This window comes from Calliphora vicina, chromosome 1 (genome assembly GCF_958450345.1).
Source record: "Calliphora vicina chromosome 1, idCalVici1.1, whole genome shotgun sequence".
Lineage (NCBI taxonomy): Eukaryota > Metazoa > Arthropoda > Insecta > Diptera > Calliphoridae > Calliphora > Calliphora vicina.
Window position 1 is genome coordinate 45,242,730 of NC_088780.1, and position 16,202 is coordinate 45,258,931.

The 16,202-nt window shown below is 33.5% G+C and overlaps 2 protein-coding genes across 2 annotated transcripts; one reads left to right on the forward strand and one right to left on the reverse strand.

The window, feature by feature from the left end:
* Positions 1–347: 347 nt before the first annotated feature.
* LOC135948969 (FAM172 family protein homolog CG10038) lies at positions 348–9,139 on the reverse strand. Its single transcript, XM_065498424.1, has 7 exons — positions 9,121–9,139; positions 8,919–9,051; positions 8,737–8,852; positions 8,484–8,671; positions 815–1,073; positions 557–746; positions 348–488 (listed from the first exon to the last, which is right to left on the reverse strand). The coding sequence occupies exons 2-7, from the start codon at positions 9,001–9,003 to the stop codon at positions 364–366; spliced, it is 963 nt and encodes a 320-aa protein (XP_065354496.1). The 5' UTR covers positions 9,004–9,051; positions 9,121–9,139; the 3' UTR covers positions 348–363.
* Positions 9,140–10,182: 1,043 nt separating this feature from the next.
* On the forward strand, positions 10,183–14,576 carry LOC135948970 (uncharacterized). Its single transcript, XM_065498425.1, has 2 exons — positions 10,183–10,353; positions 13,635–14,576. Exons 1-2 carry the CDS (start codon positions 10,297–10,299, stop codon positions 14,385–14,387), a joined length of 810 nt encoding a protein of 269 aa, XP_065354497.1. The 5' UTR covers positions 10,183–10,296; the 3' UTR covers positions 14,388–14,576.
* The last annotated feature ends 1,626 nt before the right edge of the window (positions 14,577–16,202 follow it).

The window sequence follows — 16,202 nt, forward strand, 5'->3', positions numbered from 1 at the left end:
GAACGAATCAAATTATTTTATTTTACAGTTATTTTATTATTTCCAACGGGTTTGAGATGCAAATGGAAGATCAAAGTATAAATAACTCAAATATTTGCTTATATATTTCTTATAAATGCATTTTCAAACTCCAGAGCCGATACCGTAGATTCTTAGGGCTGCGATTTTAAAATTATAACATTATTCCGAACTCCTCTTTGATTAAAAAACACTAAACAATTTTACTACGTACAAATTTATTTAATTTAGAAAATCAGTTTTATAACAATATTTTTTTTTTCTTTAACAAAAACTTTTTCATTAATTAAATATGGATTGTGTATTCTTTAAAATAATTTTAAAAAAAATTAAACACATAAAATCTTAATTGTCCACCCTTGGTTTTTTACACTTTAGTTCGTCAGACATAAATTCATCATATTTCTGTTCCAAATATTTGAAAACAGATTCAAAGGCCGAATAAGATGTCCATTCATGCTTGGAATGACCTAGAAAAAATATAAGTAAACAAAACAAATTTTATTAAAAAAAAAAAAACATCATCATCTTAACCCACCTGCTGAAACCATTTTGATATCATCTTTTGAAGTTTTAATTTCCGCATCTAAAGGTTTGCTACTTGAAACCCAATTACAACTTTTATGCCCTATGATTTTGCGTAACTCCTCGGGTACAAACGAATGGGCAGAATCAGTGAAAGCAATAGCAAATACATGGTTTTGGAAAAACTCTGGAAAACGTCTGGCCTGCGGACATATGTAATTTAATAATATCAATGAAAGTATTATGTTTGGTTAAATTATTAAAAACATACAAAGTCTACTGTTACTCCACCACCCGCACTGTGTGCCACAATGGCTACACTTTCTGGCTCACAAGCCATTACATATTTTTGCCATACATAACTGGCATGCGATGTGGCGGAATTTAAACCTTGTATGGGTTTTCGTTTGCCATCGATAATGCGATAATTATCATTGGTATTTGTTACTACTATATCGTAGCCAAGATCTCGGGCTCGCTTAATGTATGGTATTTGTGTACCATGGTCTAAGGAATTGTTGATTATTAAACTGTAAATATAATTATTGCAACATAATATGACATTTATATACGATATATGAACATATGGAAATAATAAAGGATATATAGAAGAATGCAATGGGTTTCAATTTAAATTTGCAAATTTTTGTCATATGTAATAAAATTAAGAGGACTAATTAATGTACGAATGAAAAAAGTAAAATACATTAATTTTAAATATAAAATTTCGTATGTATTCATAGTATATGTATATATTACAATAGTAATAACGAAAAAAACATATTGTAGATTAAAAACACAAATTGGTTAACAAACACTTAAACCTTAAAAGCCATTGATAAAAGTATTGTAGTCATAAACGTTTGTTAAAGACACAATAATTAATGCACCGTTTTTTATATAAGCTTCTCCGTTTTTATACCCTTTTTCAATTATAAAATATACGTTAATTCATCCTTTTTAATGTTAATTTTTAGCAATTACACGTTTTCGAAGATAAAAAACTAGAGCCAGAGAAAAAAATTATATTTGATTCTACACCATTTTTAAATGAAATTGAGAGCATTATACATGATATTGAGAAAGTTCCAAATGAAATTGAAAATTTCCGTTTTAAATTGAGACAATTCAAATAAAATTGAAATTGAGAAAATTCTAATTGAAATAGTGAACAATGTGAAATTGAGAAAAATCCAAATGAAATTGACAAAATTCCAATTGATATTGAGGATTTTATCAAGAAAAAATCATATATTATTATAGTACAACTTATTCGCCAGCAAGTTAAACATTGAACAATAAACTTCAACATCACACAGTTGGAGACTCTCCCGAGGCATGTCAGACAGGACCTACGGAAATACGAGAAGAGCATACACTGCAAGAAATGACTGATGGAAACTAACACACTAGCAATTTATTTACATGCATGCGTTTGCATAACACGGCACAAGTTGGAAAGAGAAAACTAGTCACACATACACGTATGTTTCCATCAGTTTTTTCCCGATGCCCTTAATGAAATGATGGGAACTTCTGATATATAAACCCATCAGCACTACCCATCAGATGATGAATCAAATGACTGTCACTGTTCTGGTATGGAGGTATGTGATCGCCGCTCGTATAGGACAACTTTGAACGACATTCACAGAGACGCCATCAATTGCGCGGTAAAAGGATACCGTATGAATGTCGTACTTGGAGGTCCCCCCCATCGATAGCAGACGCCGAGAAGATTCTGCTGCGTAAAACAAGAGTCGTTCTGGAACATCTTAGATCTGGATGGAGCAACAGGCGTAATGCCTTTTGGCCCCGCCGCTCATTGGTTGAAGAGTGGCCGAAATTAATTTGTTTCATGTTCGCCGATTTGGATAATTTTTTGGTATTTTGTTGTCAGATATCTGAATATTAAGATTCCGTAATATTAGGCTGATATATTTATTATTTGTTTGGATAGACACGCTCGAAGTTCACATATGTTCGCTTGTTTAAAATGGCATGCAAATTTACTGTATATTCAATCTTTTGGTACAATCACAGTAAACTTATCATTTGACTTTGTTGTATATTTTCGTAAATGACAATTGTCATAGATGAGATTTGCATTAAAAAAAAAAAAGTTGGAAAAAGTGCCATATAAAAAATTTCGTAGAACAAAATATAAACAACATCAAAATTTCAATATTCATCAACTTCAGTGGACTGCATCTTTTTTTTTTTTTTTTTTTTTTTTTTTAGCGTTGTGGAGCGCTGTTTAATGAAAGATGTCCAATTACAGCTTGAAGTCTCAGCTAAAAGTTAAAAAAAATTCAGCTGCTCCTACCTCCTCCTTTCCAAAAAAAAAAAAAAAACAGTAAAAACTATAAGGTGATAAAGTAAAAAAACATGAATTTTCGTTCATGCATGTTGTTGTTGCCATATGGCTGGTACTACATGCCAATAACTGTGCAAAATTATAGCAGAAGCTATTCTGCCAATAGGTGTGTCTCTATCTAAATGATTTCATTTTTATTTTTTTTTTACATTTTAATTGATTATTTGTATCAGGTATGCTGTACGAGGAAGCTCAGGAAGCGAGGAATAAAGACTATATAGCATATAGATTACATCATTCGCGAAGAATTGGACGTGTAGCCAATAATGAAGACGTAATGCATAATTTTGTATTGTCTTCAGACCCATTTATAAATAAATTTCGCTCATGGCTGCAAATAAAAAAATTGGAGTACGACGGAGTACGATAATGATGTTAAAAAATTATTAAAAGACTATGCTTAAATTACTTATTCATGTTCTTATCATGTACTTATTCATTTTCTATGGGAGATGGGTGTAAAAGTGGGCGGATCAGGTATATATTTTCAGGAGCCTATTCTACAATTATATTTCGTTCCCACGACAATTGGATCTCCGTTCCGGAACGACCCGAATCATATTCGGCCAAAGATTGTCAACTCAGCGACAGCTGTACAAACCGAAAGTTTTTTCCCCAGGTGAGCAAAACATGTCGGCAATTTTGCTCAAAATCCTTTTAATTATAGCCGGCGTTGAACAGAATCCAGGTCCCAGTATTTGGCTCTGTTCAATATGTCAACAACGCATAATGCGTAACACCACCTCAGTACAATGCACCGTTTGTAATAACTGGTGTCACCTGAAAAGGTGCTCAGGACTCACCAGTCACCGCGACTGGAACCCCAGCTTCGTAGGATCTTGTTGTAGTACGCAGCCTCAAAACCCCAGCAATACACCCATAATTACGATCCCACAATCCCGTGTCCAAACTCCACCCCCCGGACAAAATTTTGTCCAATCCCCAACCCCCGGACACAGCAGACCCTGTTCAAATCAATGGACATGTTCTGTCTGTCAGGACGTAATTAGAAGGAATATAACATCAATTCAGTGCAATGGCTGTAAAAATTGGTGCCATATGAGAAGATGCTCTGGATTACGCTCGCACAAGGACTGGAGTAATAGCTTTTTAGCCCCCTGTTGCATAAACATACCCCCGGCGACAGTTGCCACCCCAGCCACACCTGTGCAATTCACCCCGCACAGTGTTGTGCAGACACCCCAACATCTGCCTCTACTACAACAACAAACCCCGGCGAGAACTCCACCTCAACTGCCAAGTATATTAAATATACCACCCCATCAGCACCATACCCGGCGGCCTTTGCATATCGGGGATTCCCAAGTATCGTTTAAGATCATGCAGTTAAACTGTAATGGTCTTAGAAATAAGGTCGTGGAAATCACCAATTTTATGCATGTTAATAACATCCTCATTGCCGCCATTCAAGAAACGAAGCTAACCAGGGATTGTAGACTCTCGGCTTCCAGTGATTACAACATCATTCGGAAAGACAGGGAACGTGATCATGGTGGTGGCCTTGCTTTTATCATAAAGCGAAGCGTCAATTATACGTTGACAGTACCACCCCCCTCCCCCTCTCCTGACCCCTACCTGGAAGTAATGAGCATCTCAATAAAAACTGGAGATATTGAGTTAGAAATTGTCAATGTATATATTCCACCCGTAAACAGCATTGGGACTAGTTATCATCCCAGCATAGCACACCTTTTGCAAGGAGATAACAGAATAATACTTGGTGATTTCAATGCTCACCACGAGAGTTGGTACTCCCAGCTACCAAACGATCCACGGGGTATTTCATTATCAGACCAGATAGACGACTCGGACTTCGCTGCAATTAACGAAGACCTCTCTACGAGAATAACTGCTAGATGTTCAAGCTCCCCAGACATTTCCATCGTCTGCATGTCGCTTCTTGCCCATACCACCTGGCAAGCCCAAACGGCATTAAACTCCGATCACATCCCTATCTTGATCACAGTAGAGAAGTCTAGCGACTTTGTGGAGCCAGATAAGCGCACGTTCGTTAACTACAACAAAGCTGACTGGCACAGCTTTACGAACTACATAGACGATACACTACGTCACTTGCCGCCCCCCACATGTGCCAGAAGGGGTGAAGCAATCTTTAGAAAGATAGTCCTTCAGGCGGTAAGGCGCTTTATCCCCGCAGGAAGAATACCAAATATTAGACCAAATTTTCCATCACAGGCAGCACGATTGGCTCAGGAACGCGATCTCCTGCGTGCTAGCAATCCAGCTAATGAGCAAATTGAGCAGTTGACGGCTGAAATTGACTTTATCGTCGACGAACATCGCCGCAACAAATGGTTGGACCACCTGAATCATTGCTCAACAGACTCTAAATCGCTATGGTCTACTATCAAAAGTCTAACTGGAAACAATAATAGAAATCAAAACCTCGCTGCTATTGCGTTTAATAACTTGCAACATACAGATGCCAAGAAATGCGCAACACAATTCTGCAGGCAATTTATAGAACACCCCGCCACGCAGAGCCGGACCAAAAGGACTATAGTTCGGAGAACTAAGAATCTTACTCGAGATCCTCAGCCACGCTCCTTCACCTCCCGTGAAGTCGAGTTCATTATCTCCAAATCGAAACCTTCTAAAGCTCTAGGTCCGGATGGTATCTCAATGATAATGCTAAAGAAGCTCGGTAAAGTAGGTCTGGAATATCTCACCCACCTTCTGAATCTCTCGATTCACCATTTGGTGATTCCAGATATCTGGAAAGTGGCTCGAGTTATCCCAATTCTAAAACCGGAAAAATCAGCTACCCTAGGAGAATCATACCGCCCCATCTCCTTATTGTCACCAATAGCAAAGATTTTAGAATCCCTACTATTACCCACCCTGAAAGAGCATTTCCCGCTCGCCACACATCAACATGGATTCAGGGAAGCGCATAGCACAACAACGGCTCTAACTCAGATAACCTCCCAGATCGCCAATGGCCTCAATCAGCAACGACCGTGTCAACGTACCATCGTCGCCGCACTGGATTTATCCAAGGCATTCGATACGGTCGATCACTCGATACTGATTAATGACATCGTGAACTCCACACTCCCAAATGATGTCAAACGCTGGATAGCCAACTATCTATGTGGAAGACATGCGTTTGTCGAGTTCAGAGGCCAGAAATCAAAATACCGCAAGATAAAGATGGGCGTGCCACAAGGAGGAGTACTATCACCGATGCTCTTCAACATATATCTTGCCAAGCTACCTGAACCCCCCCCAAATGTCTCTATGGTGTCGTATGCAGATGATTGCACTATTATTTCATCAGGTGTCAACATCGACGACATAAGTGCCAAAATTACCCGATACCTGGCCACCATAACAGACTTTTTTCAGGAACGCAAACTCAGGTTATCTGCTCCGAAATCCTCGGTGTCCCTTTTCACCTCTTGGACTAAAGAAGTAAGGACGGCGCTCAACATCTCAGTCGAAGGTCGAACTATCCCCACGGTTCAAAACCCGAAAATTTTAGGGGTAGTCTTCGACAGCCTCCTTCACTTTTCAAGGCACGCAACCTACATCAACCAAAAGGTTAAAAATAGGAACAAGGTCCTTAAAGCTCTAGCTGGCACCTCTTGGGGCATGAACAAAGAGACGATTGTAGCGACATACAAGGCAATTGGTCGCTCTCTTCTCAACTATGCTGCCCCAGTATGGACCTCTTTCCTCAGTGACACCCAATGGCGAGGTTTACAAACGGCCCAAAATAATGCTCTCCGGATCGCAACCGGTTGTGTCAAGATGACGAATGTGGATCATCTACATGAGGAGACCAGGTTACTGTCGGTCAGACAACATAATGTGTTGTTGACTAGACAGTTCCTGTTGGCATGCCATCTGCCGAGTCACCCCAACCATCAGATTCTGATGCAGGATCCTCTTCCCCGACACATCCGGATGGACTTTCGACACTTTCGCAGCGACATCCAAGACGTCATACCATCGGACGTCGACAGATTGTCTATTGCAAGTGCTCGGAAATTGTTGCATCAAACGGCGGTTACTGAAGCCATTAATGGCTACACATGCAACAGAGTCCTAAATGAACACCCCCCTGCGATATCGGATTGTGAGAGACAATTACCAAGGCATACAAGAACTATATTAGCACAATTAAGAGCCGGTTGGTGCAGTTTCCTCAACTGCTACCGAGAACGTATCGTTCCTGGCACTTTAAACCGTTGCCCCGCCTGTCATCAAAGTCCTCACGATACAATACATTTATTTAATTGTCCCACCAGGTCTACAAATTTGCGCCCCATAGACCTGTGGTTAAGACCAACTGAGGTGGCGCAGTTTCTCCAACTCCCACTTCCACCTACTGACATCAACACAAATAATTAAAATATTCACTCTTATAATTACAGGAAAGAACAATCGGATACAGTCGAACTGTTACAACAACAACAACAACAATTATATTTATTTAATGTGAAAATTGAGTTGATGCATTAAAGGTAGTTATGCCACTTTTTCAATACAAGTTGTATGGGAAGTGGGCGGATATTTTTCAAATTTCACATAAATGATTCTGAGTGTTTAGAGATGCTATGCCAAAAAACAATGCCAGAGGTCAAAATTTAATTTTCACTTTGTATGGGAGGTGGGCGTAAAAGTGGGCGTATCATTTTGATTTTTCAATTTTTTTTTAGATTCAAACAAAAAATGCCTATGTGCCAAGTTTCATTGTCCTTCGACAACTTTTTCTATTTTTAGCCGCTCGTTCTATGAACTTCAACCAATGTGCGCCTCAACTTATGCCCAGCATGTGGTCAGGGTCCTCATGATACCCTCCACGTATTCAACTGTTCAGCCAACCCTACTCCACTACGTCCTATGGATTTATGGACTTATCCTGTTGAAGTAGCAAAATTTCATAAGGTAGGGTCACACATTTGCTCAAAAAAGCGTAACCACTTATATTTATCACAAATTTGTTTGATGTGTTTACTCTTACAAGTGTTTTGTAAGAATCATCCTAAGTAAAATAAGTTTTTGAAATATGTAAATAAAGAATTCAAATATAATTTATTTATCAAATATTTGTCATATGTGACCCTACCTTTAGACTTGAACAACATGCAGAGCCCCCGGATTGAATATTGTAATTGTTTATGCTGCTACAACAACAAAATAATTTGTTGCGGCTTATTTCGGTAAATGTATTTTAATGATAAAGTAATTTTTTTTTTGCGTTAAATTAATTATGGGAAGCAAAAATATGTGTTTTTATAATTTCTTACATTTATAGTATATTAAGCACTTATGTATGTATGTGCTTAATATTTAAATAGTTTTTGTTTTTAATATTTTAGAGTTTTAGCGACAAATAAAAAAGGAATTTTTTTTGTATCATAAAATGGGGATAAATGGGATTTATGAAGATTTACCAATTTTTAAATTTATCAAAGGTTTATAAAACAAAATGTCCATACAAATTTTGATAAATTTAAATATTTATTATGAATAAGGCCTTTCAAATTACCTACTTCTAATACTTTTCACTCACCTCCTTGCCCACTGGCCAGCTCTTACAAAACCACTGCCATGTATAATAACAATCAGTTTCTTAGGCTTATTTAACTTTTCCGGATACGTAAAGAAAAATGTAGACTCTTCCATGGGTGCCTCTTCGGGAATATAAGTACGAGATAAACCATTTTGTTCCAACAAATCATAAACAATTTCAGGAATTTGCTATAAATATAAAAAAAAATATATATCATACTGAAAAGATTAAAAAAATATCATTGACCGCCTACATCTGCTAACTTTTCATAATGAGCTTGGTTTTTGGCATGATCCTTGGTTACTTCAAATTGAAATGGCTCTTCGCCAGCTTCCCCAGTAATTTTGTCGATTTTACGTAATTCACCAGCTTTTATAAAACAAATATTAAAAAATTAATTGAGAATTTAATTAATATTTATGTGTGTTATTTTACCGGCATTAAAAGCATATCCAAATTCTTTTAATTTCTGTATAGCCTGACCGCTTTTTGAGGTGGCAGTTTCTGGAGTTGCGCTCATTTCTTTGTCCGTAATTGACTTTGCAGTAATTGCTGTTGTACTATGAAACTATGATTTGTTAGGAAGTAAAAATAATTATTAATGTACAAAAATTGTTTATTTATTAATTTGTATTACCCTTTCTAACGAGAGGCTTTTAACTTTTGTCCATATACTTCTGATATGTTTTGACATGTCTGTTCGCTTTTTGCGGTTTTTTTCCGGAATCGCAAAACAGAATAAGAGAAAACGAAAAAACAACAAAGAACAGCTGTGTTAGATTAATAGTGATGCCAGATATGTTCGGATTATTTGCATTGGGTTAGTCAATACAACAACCATTGAAGTTTAACTATCGGATTATAGAGGTCGCTAATATTCGCGATTTTTTCCTAAATCTTTTGTTTTCTTTAATAAAGTATGTAATAATTAACCATTCCTATAGTTCACATATTTTGAATAAAATACTTATACATACAGTGAGTGATAATATAATCGAAACTGAAAATAGGTATAAATGGAAATTTCTGAAATATAATTAGAAACTTCTGAACTAAATCGTGATCTTGATAAAATCGTCAGATATCAACCCCATAGAAAACCTATGGGAAATTGTAGATCGCAAAATACGGACTCAGAATTGTACCACGAAGGAAGCTTTATCAGATTATAAGGGATTGGCAAAATACTTCAAATGAAACAATTGATTCTGTAATAAAAAAACAAGAGATATCCAACAAAACACTGCGTCACTTAAAGGGACAGACAATTTTTGTAAAAACATACATATATAAATTTTGTTCTATACAAATGACAATAAATATTGTAATATATTATCAATCATGTTCAATCTCATAACCACTGTGTTTAAATTAATCACCCACTTATTCATCAAATAACTTCGAATTTAGCCAAATATGCTAAGAATTCATTGTATATTAAATATATTTTTTACTTGCACTTTATAGTGGAATTCTACGTGTTTTATTATCTATAAAATTATAAAAAAAAAAATCATGTTTTTCTACGCTTTATTGTTTAAAGTTTTGCTCGTAAAAATGACTCTATGTACGTAAGTACACACAAAGTACTCGTATGTAAATGTACGCACGTTGAATTTTAATTTCGCCTTAAAAATTTGTTTTATTTCGTATTCATTCTTACATATTTGATATTATTAGCCTACCGGTCAGTTTTAATTTGTAATTTGGTTTGAACGGTTTATTTTAGAAAAAACTTAACAAAAAAAATTAAATAATTTTTTTGAAATTCAATATTAAATTTTTGCCTTTAGTTCATTTCAATGTTTATTAAATGACCTCTAACATGTTAAGAATAATTTGGTGCTTCTCGTTATTGATAGTGCTAAACGTAAGTGCTATTGTGTTTGAATGATAATAATTAACTATTGCTTAGAAATAGGCATAAATGATAATGAAAAATATTAAAAAAAATGTATTCATTGTGAAATTAAATGTATGTAACCCTTCAAGGATATATGAAATTCTTAAACAATGTGTCAATAGAAAACATAAAATTCAATTTTATTTACAAAATTGCTTAAATCAATTAAAGTTGTGTGTTGATTTTGCTACAATCAGGAAAACTGTAGTTAAAATTGAAATAATAAAAATTAATTTAGTTTTCATGTAAATGTTTAATTAAATCAATAAAGGTATTTGCAGACGTCAATAACTGTGTATTAATATTTGTCAACAATTTAAATATCATAATAAAATTTCATCGTATAAGCAAAAGTTTTATTAGATTTTCAAATAATACAATAATAATTGATTTAAAAAAAAATTCAAATCTAATCTAACTGTTTGGCCAAAATGTAAAATTTTGAGCGATTCTAACTCAGAGAGTTCTTTACCGTCTTGAGTTACAATTCATTTATTTTGGTAGATATCCCATTCCGCATTCCACTAAGCGATTTTTGCATATTCTAAAAGATGTGGAAAAAAATGTGTTCTGCATACTCAGAAATCCTGAAATCGTCCTTTTATCCTGGTACATATAATCCCAATAAGCATTTTTCGTGGGACATAAAATCTCAATCAGTGTTACTGATGGCTGATTCGAAATAAAAAAAAATAATATTTATTTGTATATTTACAGCCTTTAATAAATGTAATTAGGGATTTAATTTGTGGAATGGTCCATAACATTTGTAAAACAAAGCGTTGTTGCAGCCTGAGCATGTTATCTTTGTACTCTTTTCAATACCAAGTGAATACCAGATTCTTTATATGTTTTTTTTGGTTGAAATCGGAATCCAAACGAAAAAATAGAATCGTTTTAAAAATTTAATATACACGATGTGACCTACTTTGGGATTCCCTGGGAGCACTCCTGGTGGGTTCATTAGGTCCAAACTCAAAACTTTAACTCGACAAGACTTCCTCTTTGCGCACGTCATCCATCATTAAAATTGGACTAAGGGTTTAGCAGTTACAGATTTATTTCCAATTTCAATGAAATTTCACATGCGCAAAAAGGAAGTGTATTTGAGTTTAAGATTTCAATTTGGACCTCATGAGCCCACCAGGAGCGGGACCAGAGGTCTCCAAAGTAGGACACCTCGGATATTTTCAATTTTAAAAATTATCCTATTTCTTCGTTTGTGTTCCCATTTAAAAAAAATTACACACATAGAATATTCTTGCCGAGCACTACATAAAACCATCGTAGCTATCAATTATATCGTATAGCTTAGGAGATATTCACATTTGAAAATTAATTTTTCAACATTTTTACCCACCCTACTCCAGTTTTTTGATGACCGCGGTTCCAAATATTTCCCGATTTTCCATTTTTCATTTGTAGGATTAACAACAGATGTATAAATCAAATAAAGAAAGAATTGTTTAATAATCATGACTGAATCCAAAGTTACATGCATTTGAATTTAAACAATTTTAAAAAGGCGATTTTTCTCAATTTTTTTGGGAAAAAAGTACTTTTATTCTTTTTAAGTTATCTAAAAAATTTCTAAGAGGATGTATGATGAATTTTTACTGTTTGAAACCTAACTTTACATCAAATATTTTAAATGAAAAAAATTTATAATTTTTGATACCGAGGGGACCAGGTCCATTCAAAAAACGCCTATTTTTTATATAAAATTCAACTTTAGGGCAAAAATTCTCAAATCGCATAGTCGATATCAAAATATAGTAACCTATTTTAGATGGCCCAATATGTTCTTAATTATTTTGTAAAGGGTTCCGATGACACCGCCCCTGGTATGGATATTATAGGCAAAAAACGAAAAAATCCAAGACTTTTTTGGGTATTGCGGAATACTGATAACAAATTTCAAAACTTGTTTTTATTTTTTCATTTTAAATAGAAAAATCTACATAACTGTGAAATTTCATTAAAAATATTCATAAATAAAAATTTATATCTATGCAAAAACTCAATAAAAAGTATTTTTTGTCATATTTTTCAAAAAAGTATTCCATGAATTTTTTTAATTGTCAAAAGATATATACATTTTTAAAAAGTAGGCAAAATCCTCTATCCATTGATATAAAACATGTCTACCTTATGTTTTTTACGTGGCAAATAAATTAGGGAAAACTTAACAACTCGCAGATAATTTACCTAACATAGAAATTCATAAAAAAATAAATAAATAAACATAAATAACTATTGACCTAAAAGTGATAATTTACATATGTATATATTTTTTGTAAATCTTCTCTAGAACTATTTATATTTTAGATATTAGCTCATTCGGATCATAAATAGATTTTTTGTGATTTTTTTAAAAAATGTGAGACCCAAGGTGGCGTTTAATCTTGCGAATTAAGCGTAAAGAGCTTAATTTACAACTTTGGTATCTTTGGTGACCCCCACTGAAATTTTATATAAAATAAAATTCCATAATATAACTCTGACCATAAGAATTCTCTCAGATATTAACATACAACATTTTTTTCAGTTAGTATACTGCTCCCTTCGATCAAAAAATGAAAACTTTGACCCACTGTAAAAAAAAATTCAAACCAGCTGGACTATAAGTTTATTATACAAAAATGCTACTCAACATGCCCTTTCAGAATTATAGGGTCGCTATTCTGTTCCAAAAATGCTGTTGGACAGTGTATTTAGTATAGATGTCTTCATGACCACATAAAATTTAATTTTCTCCAGAATTTCTAAATTCGCTTTAGTATGATTTTTATATAGTTTAAAATTTCACATTTTTTTAATAACGTTAATATTGCTTCGTATATTTAACAGTTAATCCAATAGAACCGATTTTATGCAGCGTTTAGAAGTCAACAACATTCTTAACTACAAAAAATATTTAAATTTTATTGCAAAAAAATCTTTATTGAACAGTAATTAATGCCAATTGAATTTTAAAACGGAAATACATTTTTCACTCTCAATATTAAAAGTCCATTTTCATAGCAAATTAAAGCCTAATAACTGACATCTATATTCAATAGGTAACATTTAGCTGGGATATTTTTCCAATAAAAATAATAATAAATAAAATACTAAAACCAAAGTGCATTTTGTTTGCACATGAAGAATATTAATTGAAACCTTTTTAGAATTGATAATTTTATTTGAAAAGATTGCACACATATTTATTTGTTTGTTTGTTTATTTAATTATTTATTGTATTTCAGTTTCTATCATTGCAATGCGAATCTTATCCAGCAACATCAACAGATGCCACAACCCACATCGTTAGCTATGTACATCAACGCAAACTCCAGCAACAGCAAAAGGGGCCAAAACACAATGAATTTGAAGAATTTGATTTTGAGAATTTTCGTTCAAACTTAACCACCAAGGATTTGCCCGAAATGCGGGGAGCTTTACAACAACTCTTTGGACGATTCGTTGAGAATTTCGAAACGAATCTAGAACAATTGGACAATGTTGTACCCAGAAATGAAAATTATGAAGAGAGTATAAAAGATAATGAAATTGCTGATGACCAAGCTAGCGATGATTTAATGGATGATCAAATGAACACTTTGGAAAATGGTTTTGGAGACAATGAACAACACGAGTCTCCTAAGAATGAGACCATGTGGCAACGTTCTAAACAGAGTATACCCGTTTTAGAATCTGTTCGTCATTTAGTGAACAGTGTACGTGATGGCCATCTCAATCACACCGAACATGTTCAACGCCATCGTACTCTACTGAGTGAAATGCAACCCATGAACGAGCAGAACACATCGATGGCCATTGAGACTGAAGAGGAACGTGAGATGATTAATGGAAGTTCCGATTTACAATTTCTGGAAGTTTTAGGTTCTATAGGCAGTAAATTATGGGGCTTTCTATCAACTATAAGACAAGTTTTTGCTGCCAGTGCGGGCAGTGCTAGTGCTGCTCTATCGGGTTCGAGTTCATCAAGTAGTTCTTAATTTTCCAAAACGGAAATTTTGATTCATATTCATGTTAAATTTAAAGTGCTCTTAAATGGTTTGAGAGAGCTTTAAAACTGTGATTAACCATTTTAAAATATTAATTTAGTTATTAAGCGACATTATTCGATACATTTATAAATATGATAAAATTAATAAAATACGAATAAAAGTAATAATATAAATTAATTTGATTGTATTGGAGATATCAAATTTGTTATTTATTCCGATGTTCACTACGGCATATTACTTTTGAATAAAACGGTTATTAAATTGTAGCTCTACTTTTTCATTTTCACATTTTAAAATATACATATCTATCTATATACATATGTATGTATATAAAAATGGTGTAAAAAATGAATAGTAATTCATAAAATGAGAACGTCTCGGCCGATTTCTGTAAAATGTTTTGTCAGTTGTTCGTATTTTCGAGGAGAATGTTTTTACGGAAGAAAATTTTGGAAAATGCCTCCGGAAAAGTCGGAAAATTGGAAAAATCGAAAATCGAGTTTTTGTATGAAATTATGAAATTATAATTCCTTAATGGCTTTTCAAATCAAACAATAGAAAGTTCTTAGTGTAAATCATGGAAAATTGCGGAAAATGCGAAATGTTATATTATTACTCTAAAGTTTGTCTGAAGGCTTATAATTGGGGCGAAGCGAAGTTCGAGGGTCTGCTAGTTTTGTTTAAAAATATCAGACGGCTACAAAGTGAAGAGTAGAATTGTAAATAAGTAGAATAACCTCCATTAACAATAAAGTCTGAAGTTAGGCCTATCCATTGACCTTAATTTTAAAAACGTTTAGTTTGTTCTACACCATCGCTTCAGAAGGTTCTAATTATATTTCAGAAATTTCTAACTGTATTTCAGAAATTTCCAATTGTATTTCTGAAATTTCTAATTATGTTTCAGTATTGGAAATTGAATTTCAGAAATTTCCAATTATATTCTGAAATACAATTAGAAATACGAAATGGTGTAGAATAGAAATGTAAAATAAATAGGCCAATGTATGAGAAACAAGTAAGAGATCTATATTCGGCTGTGCCGAATCTTATATACCCTTCACCAAATTATACTTCAAAATAAAAATTTTAAATATTTTTAGGTCAACAAAATTTATTTTTTTCCAGTTTTTTTAATTTTTTGGAAATTTTTTTTTTCGAATTGTTTTTTTTTAATTTTTTTTTTGTTTTTTCAATTTTTTTTAATATTTAGCGAAAAAAAACTTTTGGTGAAAAAAAAAATGAATTAATTTTTAGAATCGTATCAACTACTGTTTAGTTTTGCAAACTTAACTAAAGCTTTTACGTATAGAATATACACACAGTGGTTATCAATATAATGGAAACTTGTCCAAATACTAAAAAAATAGGTCAAAATCAAAAAAAAAAAAAAAATACGAAGTAATTTGTATTTTTTAGTATTTCCTCAATATATACAAGGGTGGGTCGATTTGTAGCGACGCAAAAAAATCGATCCACCCTTGTAAAAAAATCGCCCGTGACAAGGAGAATTTGAATAAGCATATTTTTCCAAATTTGCATATTTGCCATTTTGTGCTTGTTGAATACTCCGGTACTTAAGCACGCTCAAACTATTCGTGTTAATCATTTCGCTCATTGCGAGTTAAAGTTATGTTGGTTTAAAGTTTAAACTAAATCTTAAAAATAAAGCTATGCTGATTCTCATTTTATTAATATTTATATTTATCATACGCTCTATAAACAAAATTTATACACAATACATGTAAAGATCCAAAATGGTAATTTTTTTGAAATTTTTGTATGGAGATTTCAGGAGGTGTG